Genomic DNA, 26,224 nt, shown 5'->3' with positions numbered 1-26,224 from the left:
GCTCTTGGGGTTCAGCTTTGGGTTTGGACCCACCTTTGCGTGTAGGTTGCCTGAGGGCGTCTGTTCCCCACCCAGACAGGACAAGGTTAAAGAATTGGCTGATTCGGGGGCTCACTCAGGCTCTGGGGTGGGGAGGGGTATGGATGCAGGGCGAGGCTGCGGCAGCAGGCAGCAGAGGCCAGCAGGACGTTGCACCAGCCTTAGGCGCACCGTGTGTTCTCCCAGGGAAATTGTCCCTGGATCATGGGACCCTGGCAGTGGCGGGCTGCACAGGCTCCCGGGAGGGGCGGTGTGGACAGTGACCTGTGCTCGCACACAGGCTTCTTGGTGACTGCAGCGGCAGCCTTAGGGTCTCATGCCCATCTCTGGTGTCCGTGCTGATAGCCACGGCTCGTGCCTGTCTCTGGAGCTCATTTAGGCGGTGCTCTGAATCCCCTCTCCTCGCACACCTGGAAACAGTGGTCTTTTGCTTCTTCGGCAGCTCCAGACTTTTTCCGGACTCCCTCCCAGCTAGCTGTGGCGCACTAGCCCCCTTCAGGCTGTGTTCACGCAGCCAACCCCAGTCCTGTCCCTGGGATCTGACCTCTGAAGCCTGAGCCTCAGCTCCCAGCCCCCGCCCGCCCCGGTGGGTGAGCAGACAAGCCTCTTGGGCTGGTGAGTGCTGGTCAGCACCGATCCTCTGTGCGGGGATCTCTCCGCTTTGCCCTCCGCACCCCTGTTGGTGTGCTCTCCTACGTGGCCCCGAAGCTCCCTGCTCCACCACCCGCAGTCTCTGCCTGCGAAGGGGCTTCCTAGTGTGTGGAAACCTTTCCTCCTTCACAGCTCCCTCCCACTGGTGCAGGTCCCGTCCCTATCCTTTTGTCTCTGTTTTTTCTTTTGCCCTACCCAGGTACGTGGGGAGTTTCTTGCCTTTTGAGAGGCCTGAGGTCTTCTGCCAGCGTTCAGTAGGTGTTCTGTAGCTTGCTCCATATGTAGATGTAGTTTTGATGTATTTGTGGGGAGGAAGGTGATCTCCATGTCTTACTCCTCCACCGTCTTGTAGGTGCAAATTCACCATCTGAATCATTTTTTTAATGTCTGTTAGTTTGGAGGTGTGTTGGTTTGTTAAATTTTTTGGTGTTTTTAATTGTGGTAAAATATAACATAAAATGTAACATTTAAACCATTTTTAAGTGTACAGTTCAGTGACATTAAGTACATTCACATTGTGTGCACCCATCCCCACCATCCATCCATATCCAGAACGTTTTATCTTCACAAACTGAAAGTCTGTTTTGTAATCAAACTTGACATTTCCCCTTTCTCCCCACCCCCAGCAACCACCATTCTACATTGCTATGAATTTCACTATTCTTGGTACCTCCTGTAAGTGGAATCTTAAAATATTTGAACTTTCATGTCTAGCTTATTCCACTTTACCTGATGTCTTCAAGATTCGTGTTTGTTGTAGCATGTGTCAGAATTTCCTTTCTTTCTAAAGCTGAGTAATATTCCATTGTATATTTGTACTACAGTTGTTCATCCATTTTAATTTGTTAATGGACAGATGGATAGCTGCTATAAACATGAATATACAGATTGCTCAATTCCTTGCTTTCAGTATTTCAGGGTGTATACCCAGAAATGGATTTACTGGATCACATTGTAATTCTGGGTTTAATTTTTTGAGGAACTGCCGTACTGTTTTCCATAGCAATAGCACCATCTCATATTCCAACTAGTAATGCACACAGATGCCAATTTCACATCCTCACCAACACTCTTTTTTGGTGTTTTTGGCTGCATTGGGTCTTTGTTGCTGCGCACAGGCTTTTCTCTGGTTGCGGAAAGTGGCTACTCTTCATTGCTGTGGCTTCTCTTGTTGCAGAGCACGGGCTCTGGGCGTGTGGGCTCTAGAATGCAGGCTCAGTAGTTGTGGCGCATGGGCTTAGTTGCTCCGCAGCATGTGGGATCTTCCCAGACCAGGGCTCGAACCCATGTCCCCTGCATTTGCAGGTGGATTCTTGACCCCTGTGCCACCAGGGAAGCCCCACCAACACTTACTCTTCTGGTTTTCTGATAATAACCATCCTAACAGGTGTGAAGTAATATTTCATTGTAGTTTTGATTTGAGATTCTCTGATGACTACTGGTGTTGAGCATCTTTTCATGTGTTTATTGGTCATTTATCTTCTTTGGAGAAATGTCTACTCAAGTCCTTTGTCCATATTTTAGTTGAGTATTTTGTTGTTAAGTTGTATGAGTTCTTCATATACTCTGGATATTGATCCCTTATCATATACATGATTTGCAAGTATTTTCTCCCATTCTGTAGGCCAACTTCATATATACGTGTATATATATATATATATATATATAAAATATATTTTAGTGCACAAAAGGTTTTAATTTTGATGAAGTCCAAATTTTTTCTTTTGTTGCCTGTGCTTTCTTTTTTTTTTTTCCCGGCAGTACGCGGGCCTCTCACTGTTGTGGCCTCTCCTGTTGCAGAGCACAGACTCCGGACGCACAGTCCCAGTGGCCATGGCTCATGGGCCCAGCCGCTCCACGGCATGTGGGATTTTCCCAGACCAGGCCACAAACCCATGTCCCCTGCATCGGCACCAGGGAAGCCTGTTGCCTGTGCTTTTGGTGTCATATCCAAGAAATCATTGCCGGGCTTCCCTGGTGGCGCAGTGGTTGAAAGTCCGCCTGCCGATGCAGGGGACATGGGTTTGTGCCCTGGTCCAGGAAGATCCCACATGCCGTGGAGCGGCTGGGCCCATGAGCCGTGGCCGCTGGGCCTGTGCGTCTGGAGCCTGTGCTCTGCAACAGGAGAGGCCACAACAGTGAGAGGCCCGCGTACTGCGGGGAAAAAGAAAAAGAAATAATTGCCAAATCCAAAATTATAATCCAAAATTATTTCCCGTATTCTTCTAAGTTTTATAGTTTTAGTTCTTACATTTAAGTCTTTGGTCCATAGTGAGCTAATTTTTATATGTGGTGTAAGGTAAGGGTCTGATTTTTGCATGCGGATATTGTTTTCTCAGTACCATTTGTTGACTTTTTTTTTAAGCAGTTCTTTCTAGTGTGATTTTTGTTGCTTAGGGACAACTCTTCTAATTTTTTTCTTATAGTATCTTTGTAAGACCTAAATACTTTTTGTGATATTCACTTTTTTCAGAGATTAGTTTTCCTGAGTTTTAAGTAGATGTGTTTCAGAGGAGCTTTTCTAACTTCACTGTTATTTTGTGTGATATTCAGGAATGTAGCAGGTTGCTTTCTGGGGTTTCCTGGCTGTGTTCCCCTACCTCATTTTTATCTCTGCTTTGCCTTGTACCTGTCCTGCCAATTTTGCTTTTTGTTCCCAGAAGTTTTTCTTCAATATGGAGTCCTGGAAGAGAGCCTTGGGAGATCAGTTTCAAAAGTTCATAGAAGTTAGCTTCAACCCTTTAAGCCTTATTCTAGGCCTCATGCATTCATCCACTTAATTGGACTTGACAAAATTTTTCCCAGGTTTAGCTGCTGTTATCAAATTGGCCTGCCATGGTTTCCAGTGGGTGCCTGTTGGCTACTTCGCGTTTCTTCTGTTATCAAGTCCAGCACATGCCCCATTACTTCCCTTTCCTTACTGCATAGATGCTGATACTGTAGGTATTGTGGTTACAGTAGCCTGTTTTCTCCTCTCCCATTTGTATTTTGGTATTTCCTTGTTAAGTGGTGTGGTTATAAGCATCCATAGGCTCTTGGTTTTGCTATCTTGTTACTCTGATTTTCTGTGGAGATTTGAGGAAGCAAGAAGATTTGAGTAAGCAAGAAGATCCATCAGAGAGAGTTTGATAGACATATGAAAGCATGTGATATTCTTGTTAGATTATTTTTCAGATTGATTCTGAAAAGAGCTCAAAGTTTTTAAAAAAAAGCTTTAAGGTTATTTTGAAACATGGTGCTCTATATGTCTAGTTACATATGTTGACTGGTGGAATGTATTGACCATATCTTATACAAGTCTTTATAAAGTCTTCATGAAGCAGCTTTTTTCCCTCAAAATTAAATGATTGTAAAATATTCATATAATTCATACTTTTTTTCGTGCACACACACATACTTGTGTCTGCTAGTCTTGTTAGTTCATATGCTTCTTTGATGGCTTTAGCTTATTTGTCCCAGAACTAAGAAAGTATTTTATACAACTTGGTGATGTGGTAATTCTAAACTGAGCCTGGTCTATAGAATAGAGCAGATTTTTATGTTAACAAATATGCAAAGAGTGTTTGCATTAGCCAAGGCACACAAAGGTCTCTGTATGAAGACTGACTTTATGTAATTTATAAACTGATTTTGAAGGCATAACAAAGATATTTTTAGTACATAAAATTGTTTACAGTAATTTTTTTAAGTGAAAATCAGATTATATCACTATACATTCTACTATAAACATGTGTACACATTCTAGGGAATGAGGAAAGTGATAAAAACATCCTTACCACCCCACAGCATTTTGGGGCATTAACTTAATATTTTATACTTAAATATAAGTTGTGGTCCTAGTTGTAAAGCTGGCATGTTAAGTACTCCGTGTATGTCATATTTAAGGAAATAGATGTGATGTGAACTAATGGGCATAGGGTTTCTTTTGCGGGTGATGAAAATATACCTTAAATTCACCAGTTTAGAATGTGTAATTCAGTGGGTATATTTATAGAGTTATGCAGACATTATCACAATCTAAGTGTATAGTACTTTCATCACCCCAAAAAGAAACCCCATGCCTATTAGCAGTTCGCTGATTTTTCTCCCCCCTCCCAATCCTGGACAACCATTCTGTCTCTGTAGATTTGCCTATTCTGGACATTGCATATAAATGGAATTATGCAATATGTGGTATTACACTTAGCATAATATTTCCAAGATTCGCCCATGGTGTAGCATATATTAGCACTTCATTCCTTTTTACTGCTGAGTAACATTCCATTCATTGTGTGGATATACCTCATTTTATTCGTCCATTTATCAGTTTGTGGACATCTAGGTTGTTTCAAATTTTTTGCTATTGTGAATAATGCTGGTGTGAACATTCGTGTGCAAGGTTTTGTGTGGAGTTAAGGTTTTGTTTTCTCTTGAGTATATACCTGGGAGTGGAATTGCTAGATTGTATGGTAAACCTAGACCTCAGTAATCTTAGGTAGCTTTTTTTTTTTTAAATATTTTATTTATTTATTGATTTTGGCAGCACCGGGTCTTAGTTGTGGCACATGGGATCTTCCTTGTGGCGTGAGGGATCTTTTAGTTGAGGCATGTGGACTTCTTAGTTGCTGCATGTAGACACTCAGTTGCAACATGCATGCGGGATCTAGTTCCCTGACTAGGGATTGAACCCGGGCCCCCTGCATTGTGAGTGAGGAGTCTTACCCACTGAACCACCAGGGAAGTCCCTTGGGTAGCTTTTTTAAAGACATTTTGTGAAACTGCCAAATGGTTTTCCAAAGTATTCATACCATTTTACCTTCCCATAAACAGCGTTAAATGGTTCCACTTTCTCCACATCTTTGCCAACACTTAAACTGGCTTTTTTCAAAATTATGGTTATCCTAGTGAGTGTACAGTAGTATCTCATGGTTTTGATTTGCATTTCCGTAGTGATTAATGGTCTGGAGCATCTTTTCTTGTGTGTGTTGGCTGTTTGTATATGCTTAAGCCTTGAACAGTACAGGGTTTAGGGACCCCACCCCCCCCACACTAGGAAATATGCATAGAACTTTACCGTTGCCCTGCCCTCTGTATACAAGGTTCTACATCTGTGGATTCAACCCACTGCAGTTGCTAAGGCACTGTAGTATGTATTTATTGGAAAAAAAAATCTAAGTTGTAGGACGTCTTTATATATTCTGGGTAATAACCGCTTATCAGAAAAATAATTTGAGAGTATTTTCTTCCATTCCATTGCTTGTCTTTTTCACATTCTTGATGGTGTCATTTGTAGCACATGTATCCAATTTATTAATATTTTTCTTTTGTCACTTGTGCTTTGGTATATCTAAGAAAGCATTGCCTGATCCAAAGTTATGAAGATTTATTGCTGTATTCTTATAGGAGTTTTTTTAAATAGCTTTAGCGCTTACATTTTGTCCTGTGATCCATTTTCAGTTACTTTTGGTTTGTGGTGTTAAAGAGGGAGGGATGGACTTCATTTTTTTGCATGTGATTATATGGTTGTCCCAGCACTATTAGGTGAAAAGACTGTTTATTGAATTATCTTGACACTCTTGTTGAAAAATAAGTTGACCATAAATATAATGTTTATTTCTGAACTCTTTGTTCTATTCCACAACCTATGTGTCTTTATGCAGTACCACATAGTCTTGATTACTGTAGCTTGTAAGTTTTGAATTCAGGAAGTATGAGTCTTTCAACTTTGTTCTTCTTTTTCAAGGTTGTTTTGGTTATTCTCTGTCCCTTGCATTTCCATATGAATTTTAGGATCAGCTGGTCAGTTTCTGCAAAAAAGAAGCTGGGATTTGACAGGGATTGTGTGAATCTGTAGATCAATTTGGAGAATCAGGCCATCTTCACAGTATTAATTCTTCTATAATATTAGTTTTTGTTTGTTTAGCCATCTGAAGAAAAGTGGTTTTTTTAAGGTTTATGTGGTATGATAGAATACATATGCAACGTTAATGTTCTTATTTCACAGTACTATGATTGTTTATTATGGGCTGGTAGGAGCTGAATATGTAAGGGAGAGTTGAACACCAACATTTGAAATGCTAAGGGTATTTTAAACTATAAATTGATTTTTTTTTCATTTTTGTAACAAATTCATAATGATGAGGTACTCCTCAATAAATAAATTTTAAAATGCCAAATTGTGTTAAGCATATTAAATGTATTTAAGTATAATGTAATTACTCTGGAAATCAAGCCCTGTTCTCTTCATCAGTACTATTTTTCAGCCATACTGAATACTAGTATTTTTTCAGTCTTTATTAAGCCAGCTCTTTTTAAAATGTAACTAGATGTTCCAAATAACATCCAACCTGAAGATTTGTTTAAATTCTCAACATAAAATTTCTTACGTTGACAGTATTACACTCACACATAATTATATGGGTAGGAAAACAGCTAAAATGCCAGAGTGAGTTAATGACATTTTCTGTAACACTGAAATGTCAGTCTTTTCAGTGCAGTAAAATTAAGGGTTTAAACCCCTTTTTAACATTGTACTGGAATTTTGGTTTAATTTGTTGAAGCTTGGTGATCTTTCTTAGTAACAAACGGACATTTTGACCTATTCCATTTTCTTCTTTGTTGAGGGGCTGTTTTTCTTCATATCTAAGTTTTTACTTTACTTTTCCTGTTCTGGGATCCTCTTTCTGTGAGTCTTTGCTGAAGTTAAACCATTACCACTTTTCCGTAACTATAGCCATAGGCAAGTGAGTTCCAGATTCAGACTGTGGTATCTAGAACTAGCTGGATATTTATTAATGAAGCGTCTTCAAGGCACAGAAAATAGTTACTCCTGTTCTTAGGGGACAGGAAGTGTTGGGGCAGTTAAGGGACAAGGCAGAAATGGCCTCACCAGCCTGTAGGACCTAAAGATGAAACCTAAGAAAAGATTAGTAAAAGCTGGTTGATGATGTATTAGCAAATAGAAAGCAGACTTGGAGGTCTTTGCTTCTGTTAAGGGCTTTTTTGCATTTAAAGTTGAAGAGTAATAAAACAGCTATGGCTAGTTCTTAAATAAAAATGTATACACAAAGTGTATGCAGAAAATTAACTACTAAAAGAATAAAGACCAGAATGATTTATTTGAAACTGATTTTGATGTAGCCATTTTCATTGACTTAGAAATCACCCAAGCTTTTTGTTATTGCAAACTGACCTTGCCTCCAACTATCAGGGTTGAAGGCAGCAATGGAGAGTGAAGAATGTCAGCAGTGAGGGCATCATGAGCAGAAGGGGGAGACAGCGGCCAGGAATGGGCAGGAGGAAAAAGATGGAGAAGGAAGGGAGTCAGATCAAGAGGTAGGAATGGAAACATACAAAGGAATAGAATAAGAGAAGAATGTAAAAACAGCTGGAGGGAGAAGGGAAGAGAGGAGTACAAGTGTAATCATTGAAGTAAAGTCAGGTGTCATCATTTCAGTGTTTGAATCTGCTTATTAGTTAGGACTACAATGAACCCTTTAAAGAATTGAGTTTAACCATGGAAGAAAGAAGGTGAGCGAGAAAGAAGGGAATTTTGATGAGCATGTTAAATCACTTTTTAAATTTAAGATCAACCCTAAAAATACACAACTGTTGTTTCATTTTGCAGCATAGTAATAATAATATTTGAGTCATATTACAATGGGGCACTATTCTAAGTGCTTTACATATATTGATTCATTTAATCCTTACCACAACTTAATAAGCAGATACTATTTCTCCCATTTTACAGATGCGGAAACTGAGCCACAAAGAGAATAAGTAATTTGCCTAGGCTAGTCAGATAACAGAGCCAGGATTCCACTGAGGCAGTCTGACTACTGTGCTACAGCTGGCTTCATCACCTCTACCTCCCCCTCTCCATCATTTGTATGGTATATTTCTGTAGAAATTTGTCTTGTTTTGAGAATGTAATATACCCTTGAAATAGTTGTACATCTGCTAGAGTGACAAACTGTGGACACTATTTAAAGATCAGTTTTTCTTCCCTTTAGTTACAGTAACTTGAGAAAGTTTATTAAACTCAGTACCAGAACACAAAAGATGAATAGTGCATGGTCCCTGTCCCCAGTGAACTGAATCTCAGTTTGTAATTGGTCATTTGAACCAACCAAATGTCTACTCCAATATTGGTGTGAATTCTTTTACTTTGAACCAAGTTTGCTAATGAATGTTTGTTGCCTTCAGAAGTATGCTCACCTTTAAAAGCCACCGACCAACTAGAAGTATTGTCGTTACTTAAAGGTTTTTGAGTTATTTTTGTTTTAATAAGCTAAACAACAAAGTCAGCTTTTCATACAAAAAGCAGTGGTACCTAGTTTGATTACCTTCCTTAGTCATCCTTAAAATTAAAGCCTCGCATGGATAATTCACAAAGTATCTAAAAAGGTGTTTTGTTTTGTTTTGTTTTTACAGCCCTGATGGAGTAAGATGTTTGCAGGCAGTAGAGGAGGAAATGTGAATGGAGGTAGTGGATTTCACCAGGAACTTTGGAAGAGTGTTGGGTATTAGTTGCACTGGAGGAGGATGAGAATTGAGCCCTATTTAGAGGGAGAACAGAAAGACTTCTGTGAGGAGTGTGGGTAAATAAACCAGGAACCTATCCTGAAGATCATTGCTTAGCTCCTTGAATACTTAATTTTTAAAACTTTTTTGTAGAATTTTAGAATCATTCACTAGCATGCATATTTTGTGTCCATTGAGACTGTCTTCTAAGGAGAAGAGCTATGTGGTTTGAAAGTGCTTCTTGATATTGAGGTTTACAAAAAGTCTGAAGAGGATGGAGCTGTGACTGGGAGTCCTAAGAGATTTTACCAAGAAAAACTCATTGGAGACTTTTAGAAGTGCCCTTTAGGCAAGTAAGAGAAATTCTGGATTATTTGGTGTTAGGAAGACAGTTTAAATATTAAGTTCAGTCTAATTTGACTTTTCATTTGAGCCTGTATTGCTTCACTGTTTGACAAAGAGTTCTAGCATTTGAAGGTTGACTTAGCCATTTCCCTCTTAGACATGAACGAGATAATAAATGAGAGATTGTGGGAAACTGAGAGTATCTTCATTTTATTGAGTGTTTCTTGCATTTCTTACCTTGGCATTGGCTCTTAGATTTTTTGTTTTGACATTTGGAATACTCTGAACTTAATATTGGTGCCTTTATATTAATATGTGGATTATCCACATGTCATTCATTAAGCAAGCATTTTGAACAGCAGCTCACAATGCTGGATAACGAATGAATAATTTAGTCTCTGTGTTCAAGCTGCTTCTAGACTGGTAGGGCAGACAAAATTAATAAACCCCAAGTTAGAGTACAGTGTAAGTACAATGATAGAGGAATACACCATTTGCTATTGAATAAAGAAGAGCAATTCACTCTTACTCGGGAATTTTACCTTGGGTGGGTGTGATCTTTTGAGGCAAGCTGTTAAATAGAAAAGGAATTAATCAAACAGACTAGGTAGCAGTGGTAAGAAATTTTCAGTATGTAGACAGAATGACAGAACAGATAGAAGATAATTGTCCACTCTCAGTTATCTTACACTTTCTACATCTCAGGGACCCCCCTGCCCTGGATGACTGCCATATAACTGGTATTTCAAGAATATTGACTAATTTTGGTATTGCTTAATTAAATCTGTTGTAAAGAATAACAGTTTAGTCTGTATCTATGAAAACTAAGAATAAGTTGCTTTTCTGAGCATTCTCAGTTTTTTAAATCATTTCCTGTTGTAATTTTAAGAGACTGAAATAAATTGAAAGTCCAAGATGGAATTATTCAGTCTATTTAAGGTAACATTATTGCTGGTTGTTTGTAGCCAAACTCACTTAATTTTAGGTATGTTTTAAAGATTTATACACAGGAAGAGAACTTCGTGAAGTCATTTTTACTCCATTGACTCATCTGCAAATGCAGTTGGACTAGAGAAGGCCCCTTTCAGATCCAAAATCCAGTGATTAAATTTTATATCTCAAGAATATTTATAAGTTGTTTTAAAAGCTATCAGAAGAAAGATCCATCTCCCCTGTATCAAATTTTCTCCTTATGTTAACTACCCAAATCATGTAGCTTGACTTATGCCCCCCTCTCTCCTCCCCTCCTTCTTTTGGCATTGTTTCTGTATAGTGATTGATAACCCCTCAGATGCAGTTAGACTTAGATACTCATCTCTTGAAAAATAATGTACCTGAATCTTGACGTTTAGAAATTATCTTTCCATGAAAAATTTTTTGTATATATTCCTAGAATGTTATTTGAACTTAAATTATGCCAGTTTTCTGAGTCAGCAATTATTTGGTTTACTACTAAGTTTTTGGGTAAATATTTGCTCAAAATTGGTGTTCTCTTAGTATCTTTATAGTGCAATGTTCTTATGTTTCTGTCCCAAGAACATAACTTACTAAAGCTAAAAAAAAAAAAAGTTAATTTTTTCATCTCCAGTTAGAAAGGTTTCTGCTCTATTGGTTTGTCTTACATGTTTATATTCCCTGGTTTTTAGCTACTTTTAATATTGCTGTATTGAAGTAATAGAGATATTAGGGAGCAGTTTCATGTTCAGAATCCTCTTATTTTGCCTTGTAGATTCTTTTTCTTTTTCTCTCTTAAGCAAGATTGTATAGCTCTTAGCCGCAAAATGAAGCATTGATTAAAAGAATCCTAGTAAGTGGTGACTGCCTCAAAAGGGAAAATCTGGGTATACTTTACCCACTTTTCTTTTTCTTCTTTTTTCTTTCTTTCTTTTTTTTTTTTTTAAAGCTTTGGCTTCATTATTTTGCTTGAGTTTTTTCCTTTACCTCCACAATGTGCGTTAATATTATTTAAACTCTCTTTTAGCTAAAGTGTAAGTCTTTTTCCTTTTAGAATTCTACTTGCAAAACAAGTAAAACAGATTTTATAGACTGAGGTAACTAGTTCTATCTAATGAATAACTTTTAAAAAATTTAATCTCGTCATAGCCCAACTTCAGTTCTTACTATTAATATGGCATTCCTTTTTTGCATGCCCCCTCCCTTAGAAAGTAGAAGGTGTTTCCAAAATTTATTTGTTTTTAAATCACCAAATATTATCTTTTCCACAGATAATATCACCTACTGCATTATTTTTGGCTGCAAAAGTAGAAGAACAGGCTCGAAAACTTGAACATGTTATCAAAGTAGCACATGCTTGTCTTCATCCCCTAGAGCCACTGCTGGATACTAAATGTGATGTATGTAAAAATTGGATGTTTTGGGTTTTGAAACCTTTTCATTACTTAGATTTAATAAAAATACAATTCGATTAGTGTTGCCTTCCAATGCTGCTTATTACTATTACGACTTAGGAATGTAATACCAGGAAGTGATCTGACAGAACCATATTTCATGTTATGTTCATGAATTTCATTGTCATTCTGCATCACGTAAAGCTTTGAGTCAAAGGTACTTTTTAAGTGTTTCACATTTTGTTTATCCTCACAGCAAACCTGTGATATATGTAGAGGGTATATCATATCACCTTCATCGTTTGGGTGTATTTAAGACCAGAGATATATAATTCTCTTAAATTGTCGGCAAGTGAGGGAATAGAAAAACCTCTGGATTTATCTCTAGACCAGTAATTACTCTTTTTATAGAAGTGTTCCTTTATTAATGCGTGTATGCTACTACTATTCTCTGACACATAAAGATTTATTTTACCATGCTTTCATGAGTGTCATTTTGAAATTATTTTTGTTTTCCTAAAGAGTAATATTTACAGGCTGGTTTACAGGCAGCTTGTTCATCACCAATGTTTCAATAGACCTTGTCTGAAAACACCATTTTTAAATGTTCTGACATCTTAAAACAGAAGCTAGCATTCTGGGCCTTTGAAATCCTTTTTCTAGCACTCCTATGTAAGTGAGTTGCTTTATCAGGAACTGTTAACTACTGAATGACTACCAGACTGTATTAATTCAGTTTGATTTGGATCAAGTTTAAGGTCCAAATTAAATATATCTGATTTTATTAATGACAGGTTTTATCCTACATGTTGGCTTTTAGGGACTAAAATATTAATGTAGCTATTCAATAATAGAGAATGTATGATTATTTAAAGTTACTTCTTATAGTTTCTATTAACTTTACAAATTCAGAATTATTTCTTGTGAATGCTTAGGGTATTGTTCAAATAATAGAAAAATCTGTTTTAAAATTCAGTTCAGTGATCTCAAAATGGGCATAAATAAAATTAAAGGTGCTTTCACTCTAAGTTTAGCAATGTGTCCTTAGAAATGAATATTTATATATAATATAGTTTTCTTATCACCTTAGTCAATTGTCATGATATAAGAATGAGATGGCAGGAAAGTTTTCATACCTTTTATTCCCCGAGTAATTACATTAGGGCAATGATTTATTGAAGTTGAGGGAGAAGATCGTCTATTTTTGTCCCCACAGGTGTATGGTACATTGTTTTGGTATTTTATAGCTAAAATTTTTTCTTTTAATCTAGGGGTTTGAGGGATTGTTTTATTTTGTCTTTTCTGAAGAGAGGAATTTAATTCTAAAAAATAACGCACTGACCTACTGTGACAGTCAAGGAATTACTACATGAAATATCCTAGAGTGAGTTGATAAATCCTTTTCTTTAAAGGCCAGTTCGAATTTAATCTTACTTGGGTTGGCGCTTCCTGTCCTTAATGAGTCTTGAAGCACCAATGCCTAGGTAAAGTTTTACGTTACAGACTGGAGATGTCTTTTTTCAATTAACCTACCCCTTTCATATTATTATTTTTAGATTGGTTTTTGTTTTGTTTTGTTTTGTTTTGCTTTGTTTACATTTCCTGTATTAGAAGTAATTGAATTTAGAGTTTCCTATATTAGAAGTAATTGAATTTAGAATTATCACAGAAAATAGGTTTTCTCTATCACTCTCAGTTTTATTTTCTTCATATTTCCAAACTACCTTGTAGTAGTTTGTAATGAATCTATAATACTCATGAGATTTAACAGCCCCATAGTCTAGTAGTGTTATGTTTATTAAGCATTTTAATATTATTATTTTTACCTGGCAGGCTTACCTTCAGCAGACTCAAGAACTGGTTTTACTTGAAACCATAATGCTACAAACCCTAGGTATGTACTTATGTCAGGTATTATTTGTGTGTGTGTTCTTCAGTGCAGTATTCTAAATAAAGGGAAAGATTTCTGGAGTAATTTTATCATTGAAGAAAGTTTCATTTGAAAATAAAGTTTGGTGCCAGAATAGTATTACCTGGTCCTAAGGAAGCCATTTTTTAAATTTTAATTTTGTTTAGCATTTAATTGAATGGCAAACATAGCCTTCAGTGTGATTTCTTATATTTTCAGATAGTTGAGACACAGTGCTTCATTTTGGATTTGCATTGGGGAATAAAATGGTCCTTTAGGGCTGTGGTGTGTGACTGTAATATGTATAAACATACATGGCAGTCCTGCTGTACTAGAGCTTATGAATTTATCACATCATTTTATTGTATTTTTTAAAATATTTATTTGGTTGCGCTGGGTCTTAGTTGGGGCAGGTGGGCTCCTTAGTTGAGGCAGGCAGGCTCCTTAGTTGTGGCATGTGGGCTCCTTAGTTGTGGCATGCGAACTCTTAGTTGCAGCATGCATGTGGGATCTAGTTCCCTGACCAGGGATGGAACCCAGGCCCCCTGCATTGGGAGCATGGAGTCTTATCCGCTGTGCCACCAGAGAAGTCCCTATCACATCATTTTAAATGTGACATAGTAGTTTATTTAAATGTTGATCGTCCTTGTCTAAAAGTTATATTGTCTGCAAGGTTTGTGCAACTTAAGTATCTGTAAAAATTGTTTATTCTAATCTTTTACTTTACTCATGAGGAAATTGAGCCCTAAGCAGGTTTTGACTGTGTACAGTCATATATTACTTCTGGAAGAACCTAGCAGGGTGTAGTGGGAAGAACATAGGCTTTATGGAGATCTGCGCTTAAATGTGTAAGCCTCTTTACTTTCTAAACTTGGTCAGAGTTCCTTCACCTTTCGTACCTCCATCCTGTATGTGCAAGGTGGAATAATAATGTAGCTATAACATTGTGACTTTGAAGATGAAAGATTGTTGTGGTTTTTTTTTTTTTTTTTTTTTTTTGCTGTACGCGGGCCTCTCACTGTTGTGGCCTCTCCTGTTGCGGAGCACAGGCTCCGGACGCGCAGGCTCAGCGGCCGTGGCTCACGGGCCCAGCCGCTCCGTGGCATGTGGGATCTTCCCAGACCGGGACACAAACCCATGTCCCCTGCATCGGCAGGCGGACTCTCAACCACTGCGCCACCACGGAAGCCCGAAAGATTGTTTTTTTAAAACATTGCCACATAGTGTTTCATAAATAACCATTATTTATTATGGTAGTTATTTTTATCTTATTTATACTCCATTCCCAAATGTTGAATAGAAGTCTAATAATCATAGCTTTCCATCATGACAGATTCTTTTTATTATAAAAGTAGGTTGTTTGAAACACATATAACTTGTTGAAAGTTTTTATAATATAAATATATAAAAATAAAAGTGAGAATATTTTTATTCCCTTCAAATCTATTTAGCATGTTACCATTTTATTATATAAATATGAAATTTTACAAATAATGAAAGTTGAAGGAAAATAACATTTTAAAATAGTTATTTTATCATATGAAATCAGTGTATTGTATTCATATTGTTGATGACAGATTCTTCAACACAGAGAATGAATAGCATTATTTTAAGGGGAGCATTAGAATTTACAAGATATAAATATGGCTCTTGTTAAAGTGCGATTTTGCAGGTTTAATAACAGTAGAAATGTGAAGAGACCACACAATAACTTTATAAATCCAGATAATCTGTTTATTAGGATGTTATTCCTTTACTACTGCTGAAGGCACCATACAGCGACCTCCACTTCAAAAAAAAAAAAGGAAACGGAAAAACCCTGCCCTACCTAAGGGGTTGACTAGACATGATAGCTTTTCAATATGTTGTCTTTGGTTTTAGAAACAGTGATTTAATCTTGAGGCCTATAAGGTTCACTTGCCTTAACAATTTTATTTTTATTAGTAATGAAATGTAGTTATAAGCTAACTGAAACCCACTGATCTAAGGTACAGTGAGAAAATAAGAGGACCATATTTAAAAGGTCATTTCTCCCACTGTGGCCCAAAGGTTGTATTTATGAAAAATGTTCTTTTCACATCTTCTGAAAGAGTTGCAATATATTTAAGAAATATGTTACGTAGTTGAATTCCCTCCTTAAACTGTGGGGCAAGCTTAATAATTGTATTTGTCATGATTTTAGTTAGTTTTTTTTTTCTTAGTTTGTTTTTAACTTGAGGATAGTCTCAAACTAATTGTAATTGAGAATTTTGAATACATATTACTTATCTCTAAATAACTTTGTCAGTTTTCATAATTGGGACACTATTTTTGAGAAGATATTATTTATTATGATTGGGGGTATAATAAACATGTCAGTGATGAGAAACTTTGTCTTTGAGTTTTTTTAATAATGAAAAATATACGTTTATGGTTATGAGTGGCATTTCTCAGGCAAGTATTATAGTGGTAAATGACTGGGAAAAAAAGTGCTTTTCATTTCAGGTTTTGAGATCACCATTGAACACCCACACACAGATGTGGTGAAATGTACCCAGTTAGTAAGAGGTAAGTGAAACTTTTAAGTTAAATTTTAATGCTTTTTATTGTCTATAATTGATAATTGAATGCTATTTTGTTCTAGCCTTGAGTTTTATTAAAATGGCAGAAATGTCATTTTGAAGCATTATTTTTCAGTGTTCTACACCTGCCTATTCATCTACTTCTATTTTTGGTTCTTCCTGGTGAATTAGCTTCCTTTAACTTTAGGTGAGAGTCTTGTTTCTCTAAAAAATTAGAGGGCTTCCAAATACTAGGACTCTTTCTACTTCCCCATTGGGCTATGCCCATCCCAATTCAGGTAGTATTTAAGATGTAGGCCAAATTTAACATATAGGTGCAGAAAATAGTATTGATTTCCAATTTATGTCAAACTTTGATTGACTTCCTGAAAAGTGTTTATGGTTTAAGAATTCAAATCTTTCAGGTAAAAATTGCCTTTCTTAGCGGATTTGTCATTTTGGGAAATGTTTTGCCCATGTTCGTTTGAACAGAATTGATTTAATACATTTTTCAAAGTTCTTTAGCATTACTAAAAATGGTTTCCTTTTTGTGTATAATGAGGAAATTATTATATAGCATGATATATAACAGCATGTGATGTACTTATTAAACCTTTTATAAACAGGAGTACAGAGTTTTTGTATTGTTTTCTTTACTCCTTATAAAGCATGTGGTATATATTTTTCTACTCTTGTTAATGAATCCTGTGTATCTATCGTCGTATCTCTAGAAATAATTTTTCACACAGATGCATACAGTACTACTACTTTCCTGTTTACCATGTGAAGTGTTACACACTAATAGCAACCACTTGGAACCTTTAGTGTGCCTTTTTCTGATACTTCTTTTTGAAAATGAAATTTTGCAGTTTCATTCCTTTACCACCAGACTTGTTTAGGTTTATTCTAAACAAAATGGGTAAGACTTTTGAAGGCCTTGAATCTAGTGTTTACCTAAATGTTCTCTTATTCATTCTAAATTGAATTCACTTTATATCTAGGTTAAGGTTTTATTACTATGCTAATGGCTACATATAAAAACAGACAAACCTGTTGTCTGGTACCACAGTTGTCATTGTTAAGAAATGGACTAATAAAAATCCCATTTATATTTTTTTAATCCTAAAAGCAAATGTTATCATTTATAAACTAAACTAGAACATAGTTAATTTTGGTTTCTGTTCTTCATGGTTATATATTTTATAGCACTTTCTCATCCTCAGTATTACAGTGTAGTATAGAATTGTATAGATAACTATTGTAGATGCTGGATTAAGAAATAGAGCTTGAGAGAAGTTCTGTTTTCCTGAAAACTTGAAAGGGTAAGCTGTTTTGTTTAAATAATGGAGAGCCATAAAATTTGCCTTAAGTTGAGATTAGTAAAGACAGATGTTGAAGATATTAAATATAGGTTAAAAATATGTACGTGTATGTGCATATACATACACACACACTCTTAGGAAATGAAACTGAATTTTCAGCTTAGTATTGTGAAATTTGAGTCAGCTTCTCTTAAATCCTATCTAGAGAAGCTAGAGACATTAAAGTCCATTTATTTTGCCAAATTGAACAGTAAAATTTAAACATTTACAAAAACTATGAATTTGATATATCATCCAAAGCAAAATATTTAAATCTGATTTTTTTGTTGTTGTTGTTAATGTTTAAAATGTGACCAATTCTTAAATTTTAGTATGACTCTCATATGTGTTTAACATCATTTTGTCTGACTAACATTTCAAGTAACTATAATTTGCATCTTACTGCATTTTTAAAATGTTCTTTCGTGTTTGGTATATTTTTTTTCCTTTGCCCCTAAAACCACTTTCAGCTAACAAAAGAACATTTTCCCTACATTCTTCTCTGTTGCAATGACTTTTAATAGGTTATTGAATTTACATTTGTTCTGAGGTGAAAACTGCAATAGCAATTTAAACTTACTTTTACTTACTTTTCTATATGTTTTGATTCTTTCGTGGGTGGGGGTGAGGGTAAAAGGTTTGAGTTCTTTGAAGTTCTCCCCTGCCCCCGACCTCTGGAGATGAGAAAGTTATTATGCTACTTTGCTGCAGGATTGGCTGATGTCATTTTACAGGGACCTTTCATTTCTGTGATTTCTCCTTCCCTCCCCACCAGGAAAGAATGCCATACTTAAGTCACACTGCCTCCAAGACATCTGATGCTTTGACACTCTTCCTTAGCACAACTCTGCTAAACCCAAATCCCTTTTGTAAACCTTTATGTTGATGATCCACATGGGGCAGCGGGGAATTACAGGTGCCACAAATAAAAATAGGAGAGGGCAAGGAATTTGAGACCTGTTAGAGGGGGTGAGCTGAGGTGAACTGATCCTAGGTGAGCAGAGAGGAAAGGTATGTCAGTGATTATGAATGTAACTGGGGAAAGGGGGGAGACTAATAGCAGAGGCATCCCTGTTGGGAAGAATAAGAAGCAGAAGAAGGGAGAGGGGCACTGTTTTCCATTTCAGTATTTCAAGAAGCTAGTTGTTAAAAATTGCTTTTCTATTGAGAACCAGTATTGAAGCATCCTGATTCCCTCTAGAGTACTTGTATCTTTTCTAACGTTATGGTTAACTGGATTATATAATTTAAAAATAATACAGTGGTGTTTTCTGTATCTACATCCTTATGATGTTTCTAGGTTGTTTATTCTCTGTTGATGCTTAGTAGCATGATGAAAAACTGAGCAGTTTGTGCTCTCTGAGTTTGGGGGTTGGGGGTTTGTTTTTGTTTTTTCTTTTGGTGGAAGTAGTTAAACCAACTTAAATATGATGACTGAGGATTAAGTCTGGCAGGCAACTCTTTGTATTTTGTATTAGACTTCAAAATCTTTTCTTCTTCTTCTTCTTCTTTTTTTTTTTTTTAAATCCAGGAGAATGCTTTATTGCAACTTTTAGCTGACTAGATGCTTAACTTAGTAACAAGTTTAGCCCTTGTAACTGGCTAGCTAAAAGCAAATCGGCTTGTTTCTCAGATCTTTGGGGGATAGCAAGAAACATTTGAGTGAATGTTGTTGAAGATTTTCAGTAGTATAGAAAATGATGGCGCTCTTGTGATATTTGTAAGTAGTAAGTAAAATTTACTTTTTGTGTACAAATCTTTGAAGTTTTTGTTGTGTTGAGAACTTTTCGATGGTAGCATGTTAATGCTGATAGTATTGTCTTCGTTTTTTTTTCTTTTCTTACAGCAAGCAAGGATTTGGCACAGACATCCTATTTCATGGCTACCAACAGGTTGTTATCCTGACCCTCTTTGTTGCACTGTTGTAGCACACTATAGCTTCCTTTAATGCAGGGCCCCCTCAATGTGTCTCTTACCCTTGTTGCAGCAGGAGACTGGACCATCTACTGTGGTGGTACCTTCCTGTCTGCTTTGCGGTGTATTGTACAAGGGACTTTTGGCACAGAGGGGTTAAATGCACAATGTGAAGTGTAGTGGTGCTTTCTGATGACATATTCTCGATTTGTGAGTGCATAAGTCTAAAATTGGTAGCCTGAATAGCAGCTAAAGATTACAAAGAGCTAAACTTAACGTAGAAATTCGAGCAACTTGGTAAGTATAAAGCTATTTCTAGTTTACAATTATAGTTAAATGACAATTTAAAAAAATTTCACATTGATCCAATCTTAACTTTAAAATAATCATTAAAGCTTTTTTAATAAACAAAATTTATATAACTTGGTTTTTTTTTTCCAGATAATACCCGCCAGTAGTAGATTAGTAGTAGTCACATCCTATGCCTTGATTTGCATAAGTATAATTTTTACTTTAAAAAATAAAACTTACTCTTCAGTTCATATAAAGAATGGTATGGGTTTGTGCTTGATCAGTAGACATTTTCATCAATTCTGAAACTGAACTGGAAGAATAGTTTTTGAAAGTCTTTCACATCTAATATATTAATTTTGTTCTAGATTGATTATATTAATGATGTAAATTTGTTTTTAAAGTGAGTCATTAGGGAGGAGTGGACCAAACCATCTTTATGTGGTCCTTAATTTCTTGTGACACTGTTAAGTTTTGTTTAAAACTTTGGATTGGCAAAAGCCAATATATTTTCTTAGGTATATGTTGTTGGGATTTAACCTCTATCCCTAGAAATTCTGAACAACAAGGCCAAAAATATCACTTAAATTTAAAACTTTGGTTAGAAGAGGCTAGCTGTGACATGCTACATGCCCAGTCTTTGGCATGTCATGGAAGGAGAGAGGTAGTATTTTTGTAGTATTTAACAACATTGGGCCTTCAAGCTGTTCAGCAAAAGGTAAGTTTCCTCTGTGGCTTTGCTGAGAAGAAGTTAGTTTTACCTAGATAGGTTTTAAGTTGTCTGAGTTACTTAAGAATTAATGTTTGTTAAGCCACATCAAATGGTAATCCCTGATTATGATGTGTTATTGAAATTACCTTGTCAGTTTTATAGTCGTCTGCTTTTTCTTTAGTTTTTTGCCATGACATTACAAAAGAAACAAAAATACCACCAAAGAAAGTTTAAAGCGTTTTACTTGTATGTAGTAATTAGTTGAAATATACTGTCTTCCTCTCCTTTTATAGAGAGGTAAAAATACTTTTAACTTAGATGTAAAAAAAAAATAGAAATATTAATATATTAGTAGTATTAATAATATACTCTAGGAAGTAAGAGTGTGAAAATGTTCATAATCTATATAGGTTTTTTAGTGTTCAAATTTTTATGACCATAGTCATAAAAAGTGTTATAATGTTAACTTTTAATTTAATAAAATAAGGTTTTATACTCTAGACTTGAAAAAGAAAACCTTTATAATTTTATTTTTGCTCTAATCTTATTGGTAAATGTTTTTCTTTGTTTTACATATTTGAATTTCTATGACTCTTCGTTCCAAACCTGCTCCACAACAGTCTGCATCTTACAACCTTCTGTCTTCAGTATAAACCAACAGTGATAGCATGTGTATGCATTCATTTGGCTTGCAAATGGTCCAATTGGGAGATTCCCGTGTCAACTGATGGAAAACATTGGTGGGAATATGTGGATCCTACAGTTACTCTGGAATTACTAGATGGTAAGTAGAGAAAATAAATCTTTTTGTTACATTTAAATTTTTTCTTTTTATTATGGATTAAAACTTCTATCTACTTTTGTATAGGTTTGAAAAAATACTCAGTCCCCATATACTCATGCTCAGTTGAAGTTATCAGTTCTGGCCAATCCAACATCCTCCTTCCCCCATAGTTATTTTGATGCCAATCCCAGACATCATTTCATCTATTAATATTTCATCTATTTTGAAAAGATAAAGACTCTTTAAAAACATAATTCCATTTTAACAATTTGGCAGTAGAATTTAAAAGTATAGTTACATGATCAGGGCTTCCCTGGTGGCGCAGTGGTTAAGAACCCACCTGCCAGTGCAAGGGACACAGGTTCGAGCCCTGGTCCGGGAAGATCCCACATGACGCGGAGCAACTAAGCCCGTGCGCCACAACTGCTGAACCTGTGTACTAGAGCCCATGAGCCACAACTACTGAAGCCCGCATGCCTAGAGCCCATGCTCCGCAGCAAGAGAAGCCACTGCAATGAGAAGCCCGCTCTCCGCAACGAAGAGTAGCCCCTGCTTGCCGTAACTAGAGAAAGCCCACGTGCAGCAACGAAGACCCAACACAGCCATAAATAAATAAATTTATTTTTTTAAAAAAAGTATAGTAACATGATCAAATGAACAGGATGAAAATAAGGATTCATTAGCCTAAAGGGGGGAAAAAATGAGCATATATTAACCAGCACTCAATATCTAAAGCCTTTTCAGGACTTTTCAAAGAAATATGATTTATAATGCTACAGGTTGATAATACAGGAATACCTAATTTAAAGTACACTAATTTGGGGCTTCCCTGGTGGCACAGTGGTTGAGAATCCACCTGCCAGTGCAGGGGACACGGGTTCAATCCCTGGTCCGGGAATATCCCACATGCAGCTGAGCAACTCAGCCCATGTGCCACAACTACTGAGCCTGTGTGCCACAACTACTGAGCCTGTGTGCTGCAACTACTGAAGTCCACGCGCCTAGAGCCCCTGCCCCGCAACGAGAGAAGCCACCGCAATGAGAAGCCCGCACACCGCAACAAAGAGTAGCCCCCACTCGCTGCAACTAGAGAAAGCCGCCCGTGCACAGCAACAGAGACCCGATGCAGCCAAAAAATAAATAAAATAAATAAATTTTTTAAAATACATAAAAAATAAAGTAAACTAATTTTGTTGAGTTTAAAATGTATAAGCACAAAGTCAGGTATTAGCTTACTGTAGAAGATGTGAAGCAGTGAGCTAAAGGTATTTTCATGGTAATATTCCTTGCTCTGTTCCACTGATGGTAAAGTGTGTCATTGTTGTCTTGCATTAATAAGTATGAATTCACAAGGAAAGATTGGGAGTATAAGTTCTGTACATCATGGACCTGGAATTTGGAGGTCTCCTGATAGGACGTTTTTCTGGTAGAGAAATAAGCAGGCCAGAGGCAGGGGATTCCTGGGGATTAAGACATTTTAACCAGGCACTCTAGATTTCAGAAAGGAAATAGATAACATTTCTTACCTAATATATGCATAAATCTAAACTGGTATGTTAGGTTTTCTGCTTCTTTTCGTGGGCTTTCCCCAATTTCCTTTACAAAATTGAAGCTAATTTGAAAACTGGATTTACATGACTTGCGTTATATAAAGTGAGAGACCCCTATGGCTTTGGAATGTGGTTTTCCATTAATATCTTAGATGCTTTAAGACAGAAATTTCATTAAGGGTCTGCTCCCTTTTCTGTGAAGGGCCAGATAGTAACTATTTTAGGGTTTGTGGGCTATACTATCTATGCACCTAGACAACTCTGCCACCGTAACTGGAAAGCAGCCATAGGCAACCTGTAAAATGAGTGGCTGTGTTCCAGTAAAACTTTATTTACAGAAACAGGATGCAGGTCATATTTGGCCCACTGGTGATAGTTTGTCTACCCTTGTGGTAAAATATGCTCTTTGTTAGGTCTCTTGATTTTGTTTTGGTATTTTTTTTTCCTCCCTGAAAAATTTCTCCTGGATTATATACCTCATGCTGTATTACTGCCGCATGATTATCCTCTTTTCCTTACATTGCCAGAGGTTTTTCTAAAGGTTATTCAGAGTGGTAGGAAATCTTCAGTGAGTTGAAATAACATCTTCTAAAAACTAGTGGCGGGGGGTTGCTTCCCTGGAGGTCCAGTGGTTAGGGCTCCACGCTTCCATTGCAGGGGATGCGGGTTCGATCCCTGGTCGGGGAAGTTCTGCGTGCTGCGAGATGTGGGCAAAAAAAAAAAAACATTGTAAAGCAACTATACTCCAGTAAAAAAATTCTTTTAATAATAATAAAAAATAAAAAACTAGGGTGGTGCAGTGGTTGGCAGTCCGCCTGCCGATGCGGGGGGCGCGGGTTCGTGCCCCAATCCGGGAGGATCCCGCATGCCGCAGAGTGGCTGGGCCCGTGGGCCCATGGCCGCTGGGCCTGCACGTCACTCCGTGGCGGGAGAGGCCACAGCGGTGAGAGGCCCACGTACCACAAAAAAATAAAAAATAAAAAACTAGTAGGGGCTTTTTTTTTTCCATCTGTGACTTGAAATTAGGTTACCTACGCCACTGTCTTATTTTAGCAGTCAATAGATAAAGATAAAATAGGCATAAACTTAATAAAAATAGTTTGTATATATGGTGCTAAAATAAAGCTCACAGAAAGCGAGTAATCTGCCTTTTATCCTGCTCTTAAATTGTATCAATAGGTAAAGTCTTTTTTTGACACAACAGGAGGCACCTAAATATCCCTTTGCTTCTATTCTGAAAAGGCTCCAGTACGTTATTCATTTGGAGAACCACTGAATAGGAATCTTGGACACTTAACACATTGAAAATTTCAATGTATTATGTGGCAGCCTTTTCTCACATTTTTATGGGATCACATTGTGATCCCGTAAAAATAAAGTAACAAAGTATAAGATACTAAGAGTATCTGAATTTTATCACGGTGTCTGAAGCATCAGTGTTTACTAAAATAATTCATTTAATGACTGTCCCCAAAACAACATTGGCTTGTATTTGGCCTACCTGTAACAGGGTTTGTGGGGGGGGGGCGGGGCTTGGTTGTTTTTAATGATTAATAACAAACCTTCATGTGTTTTTTATAACTTGAATTTTTTCTGAAATTGAGTCAAAACAGTTTATTGTTAATTTTGGACCCAAAGGCATGTGTCTACTAGACTTACTGCTCTGTCCAAGTAGAAAAGTGGTCATTTTTTTTTCAGATGAAGAAATGGTAGTACAGACATTAGATTGTTTTCATCCAGACTGAATCGAAAAGCTCCTGAGTCTTTAGCAGGAATTAGTTGTCACAGCTTGTGAGCATATAATGGTGCCGAGTTTTTGCATGAATCTAGTCTCTATTAAATTGGCATTAATAATATTACGTGACATTGTAATTCATTTGACTAATATTATTTATCTTGAGAGTGGCCAATAACTTTATTAATGACACTATTTTGGAGTCAAAAACTAATTCATCATAACCACACCACTTTGGAAAAGTGGGTCATCTCATTGTAATCCTAAATTTTAGGAAAAAAATTGTAAAAATATAACCAGGGTGATTTACTGATAATGTTACTAGTGTTGATTGCTAGGAAGTTATGAGTATAGGTAAAGGAATTTTTTTCATTTAACTTTGAAATGATTTTAAATCTAAAGAAATTGTGAAGTAGTACAGATTCTATACTATTATACCTTGTACCCAGTTTCTCTAATGTTAACATCTTCTATAATAATAATATGATTATCAAAACGAAGAAGTTAACATTGGTATAATACTATTAACTACAGATTTTACTCAAATTTCCCCCATTTTCTATTCTAGAATCCCATGTTCCATTTAGTTGGCATGCCCCTTTAATCTCTTCTAATCTGTGATAATTTTTCAGTCTTTTCTTTTCTTTCATGTCCTTGACACTTTGAAGAAGAATGGTCAGTTACTTTATAAAATGTTCCTCAATTGGAGTTTTGTCTGATGTTTTCCCATTATTAGAGTGAAGTTATGCGTTTTTGGCAAGAATACCACAGAAGTGGGTTTTATCCTACTGTGCATTTTATCATGGGGTATTATGTTGATATGTCATTGCTGGTAATGATAATCATGATCACTTGGTTAAGGTCATAAAGTTACTGATTTTCTGTTTATAATCAATATCTTGAGGACGGTATGTTGGGATTACACAAATATTCTCTTTTTCCTTAAACTTTTGCCCACTGATTTTAAAGAATCTACTGATGGATCTTGCCCATCCCAATTATTACTATGATGTTTGCGTAATAGAGATTTTCTATTTGGAAGGAATTTTTTAAATGTGACTAAATTTTCCAGAGATTCTAAGTAAGCATGTAAAATCAGGGGGGTGTGGGAGGAGTGTTTTGTTTTATTTATTTAAAACAAATTTTTTTAAGATTCATCTTTGAAAATACCAGTTCAGAGCTGTGTCTACTTCTGTATGTGCTGATGGTTGAATTAGGAGGGTGATGGTGAAGTAGATGAACTCTTGCGCTTTCTTTCTAATATTGCCCACTTGAGAGAATTCTAAATCTAAAGGCACCTTCTAAGTTTTAAATTTGAATTTTATCTTTAGAGCTAACACATGAGTTTCTACAAATATTGGAGAAAACGCCTAGTAGGTTGAAGAGGATTCGAAACTGGAGGGTAAGAGAATTGGCGGGTTTTTAGAACATCAATTTGTTAACTACATAGCTAATCAGTTTGAATTTTTGTTGTTAAATATTCTTATTTCCAGTATTCGTAAGTAATTACAGTGTTTCGTAAGCTACATACACTCATAATTTA

General features: G+C 36.4%; 1 protein-coding gene across 19 annotated transcripts in view; it reads left to right on the top strand.

Annotated features, from left to right (window-relative positions):
* Positions 1-26,224, top strand: part of CCNT2 (cyclin T2) — a 50,269-nt gene that overhangs the window by 17,443 nt on the left and 6,602 nt on the right. For 3 of the 19 annotated variants that reach the window (XM_027132382.1, XM_027132367.1, XM_027132350.1), the window contains 6 exons: positions 11,763-11,891; positions 13,719-13,779; positions 16,279-16,341; positions 19,542-19,587; positions 21,233-21,396; positions 26,013-26,083. In XM_027132382.1, coding sequence (XP_026988183.1) covers positions 11,763-11,891; positions 13,719-13,779; positions 16,279-16,341; positions 19,542-19,587; positions 21,233-21,396; positions 26,013-26,083 — 534 coding nt within the window. The other 16 variants (XM_027132358.1, XM_027132374.1, XM_027132347.1 and 13 more) reach the window with 13 other exon arrangements.

This window comes from Aethalodelphis obliquidens, unplaced genomic scaffold, assembly GCF_003676395.1.
Source record: "Aethalodelphis obliquidens isolate GAN/ISIS:26980383/991018 unplaced genomic scaffold, ASM367639v1 scaffold2, whole genome shotgun sequence".
Classification (NCBI taxonomy): Eukaryota; Metazoa; Chordata; class Mammalia; order Artiodactyla; family Delphinidae; genus Aethalodelphis; species Aethalodelphis obliquidens.
Note: the sequence above shows the minus strand (reverse complement) of the source record. Positions and strands in the feature narration are given on the sequence as shown.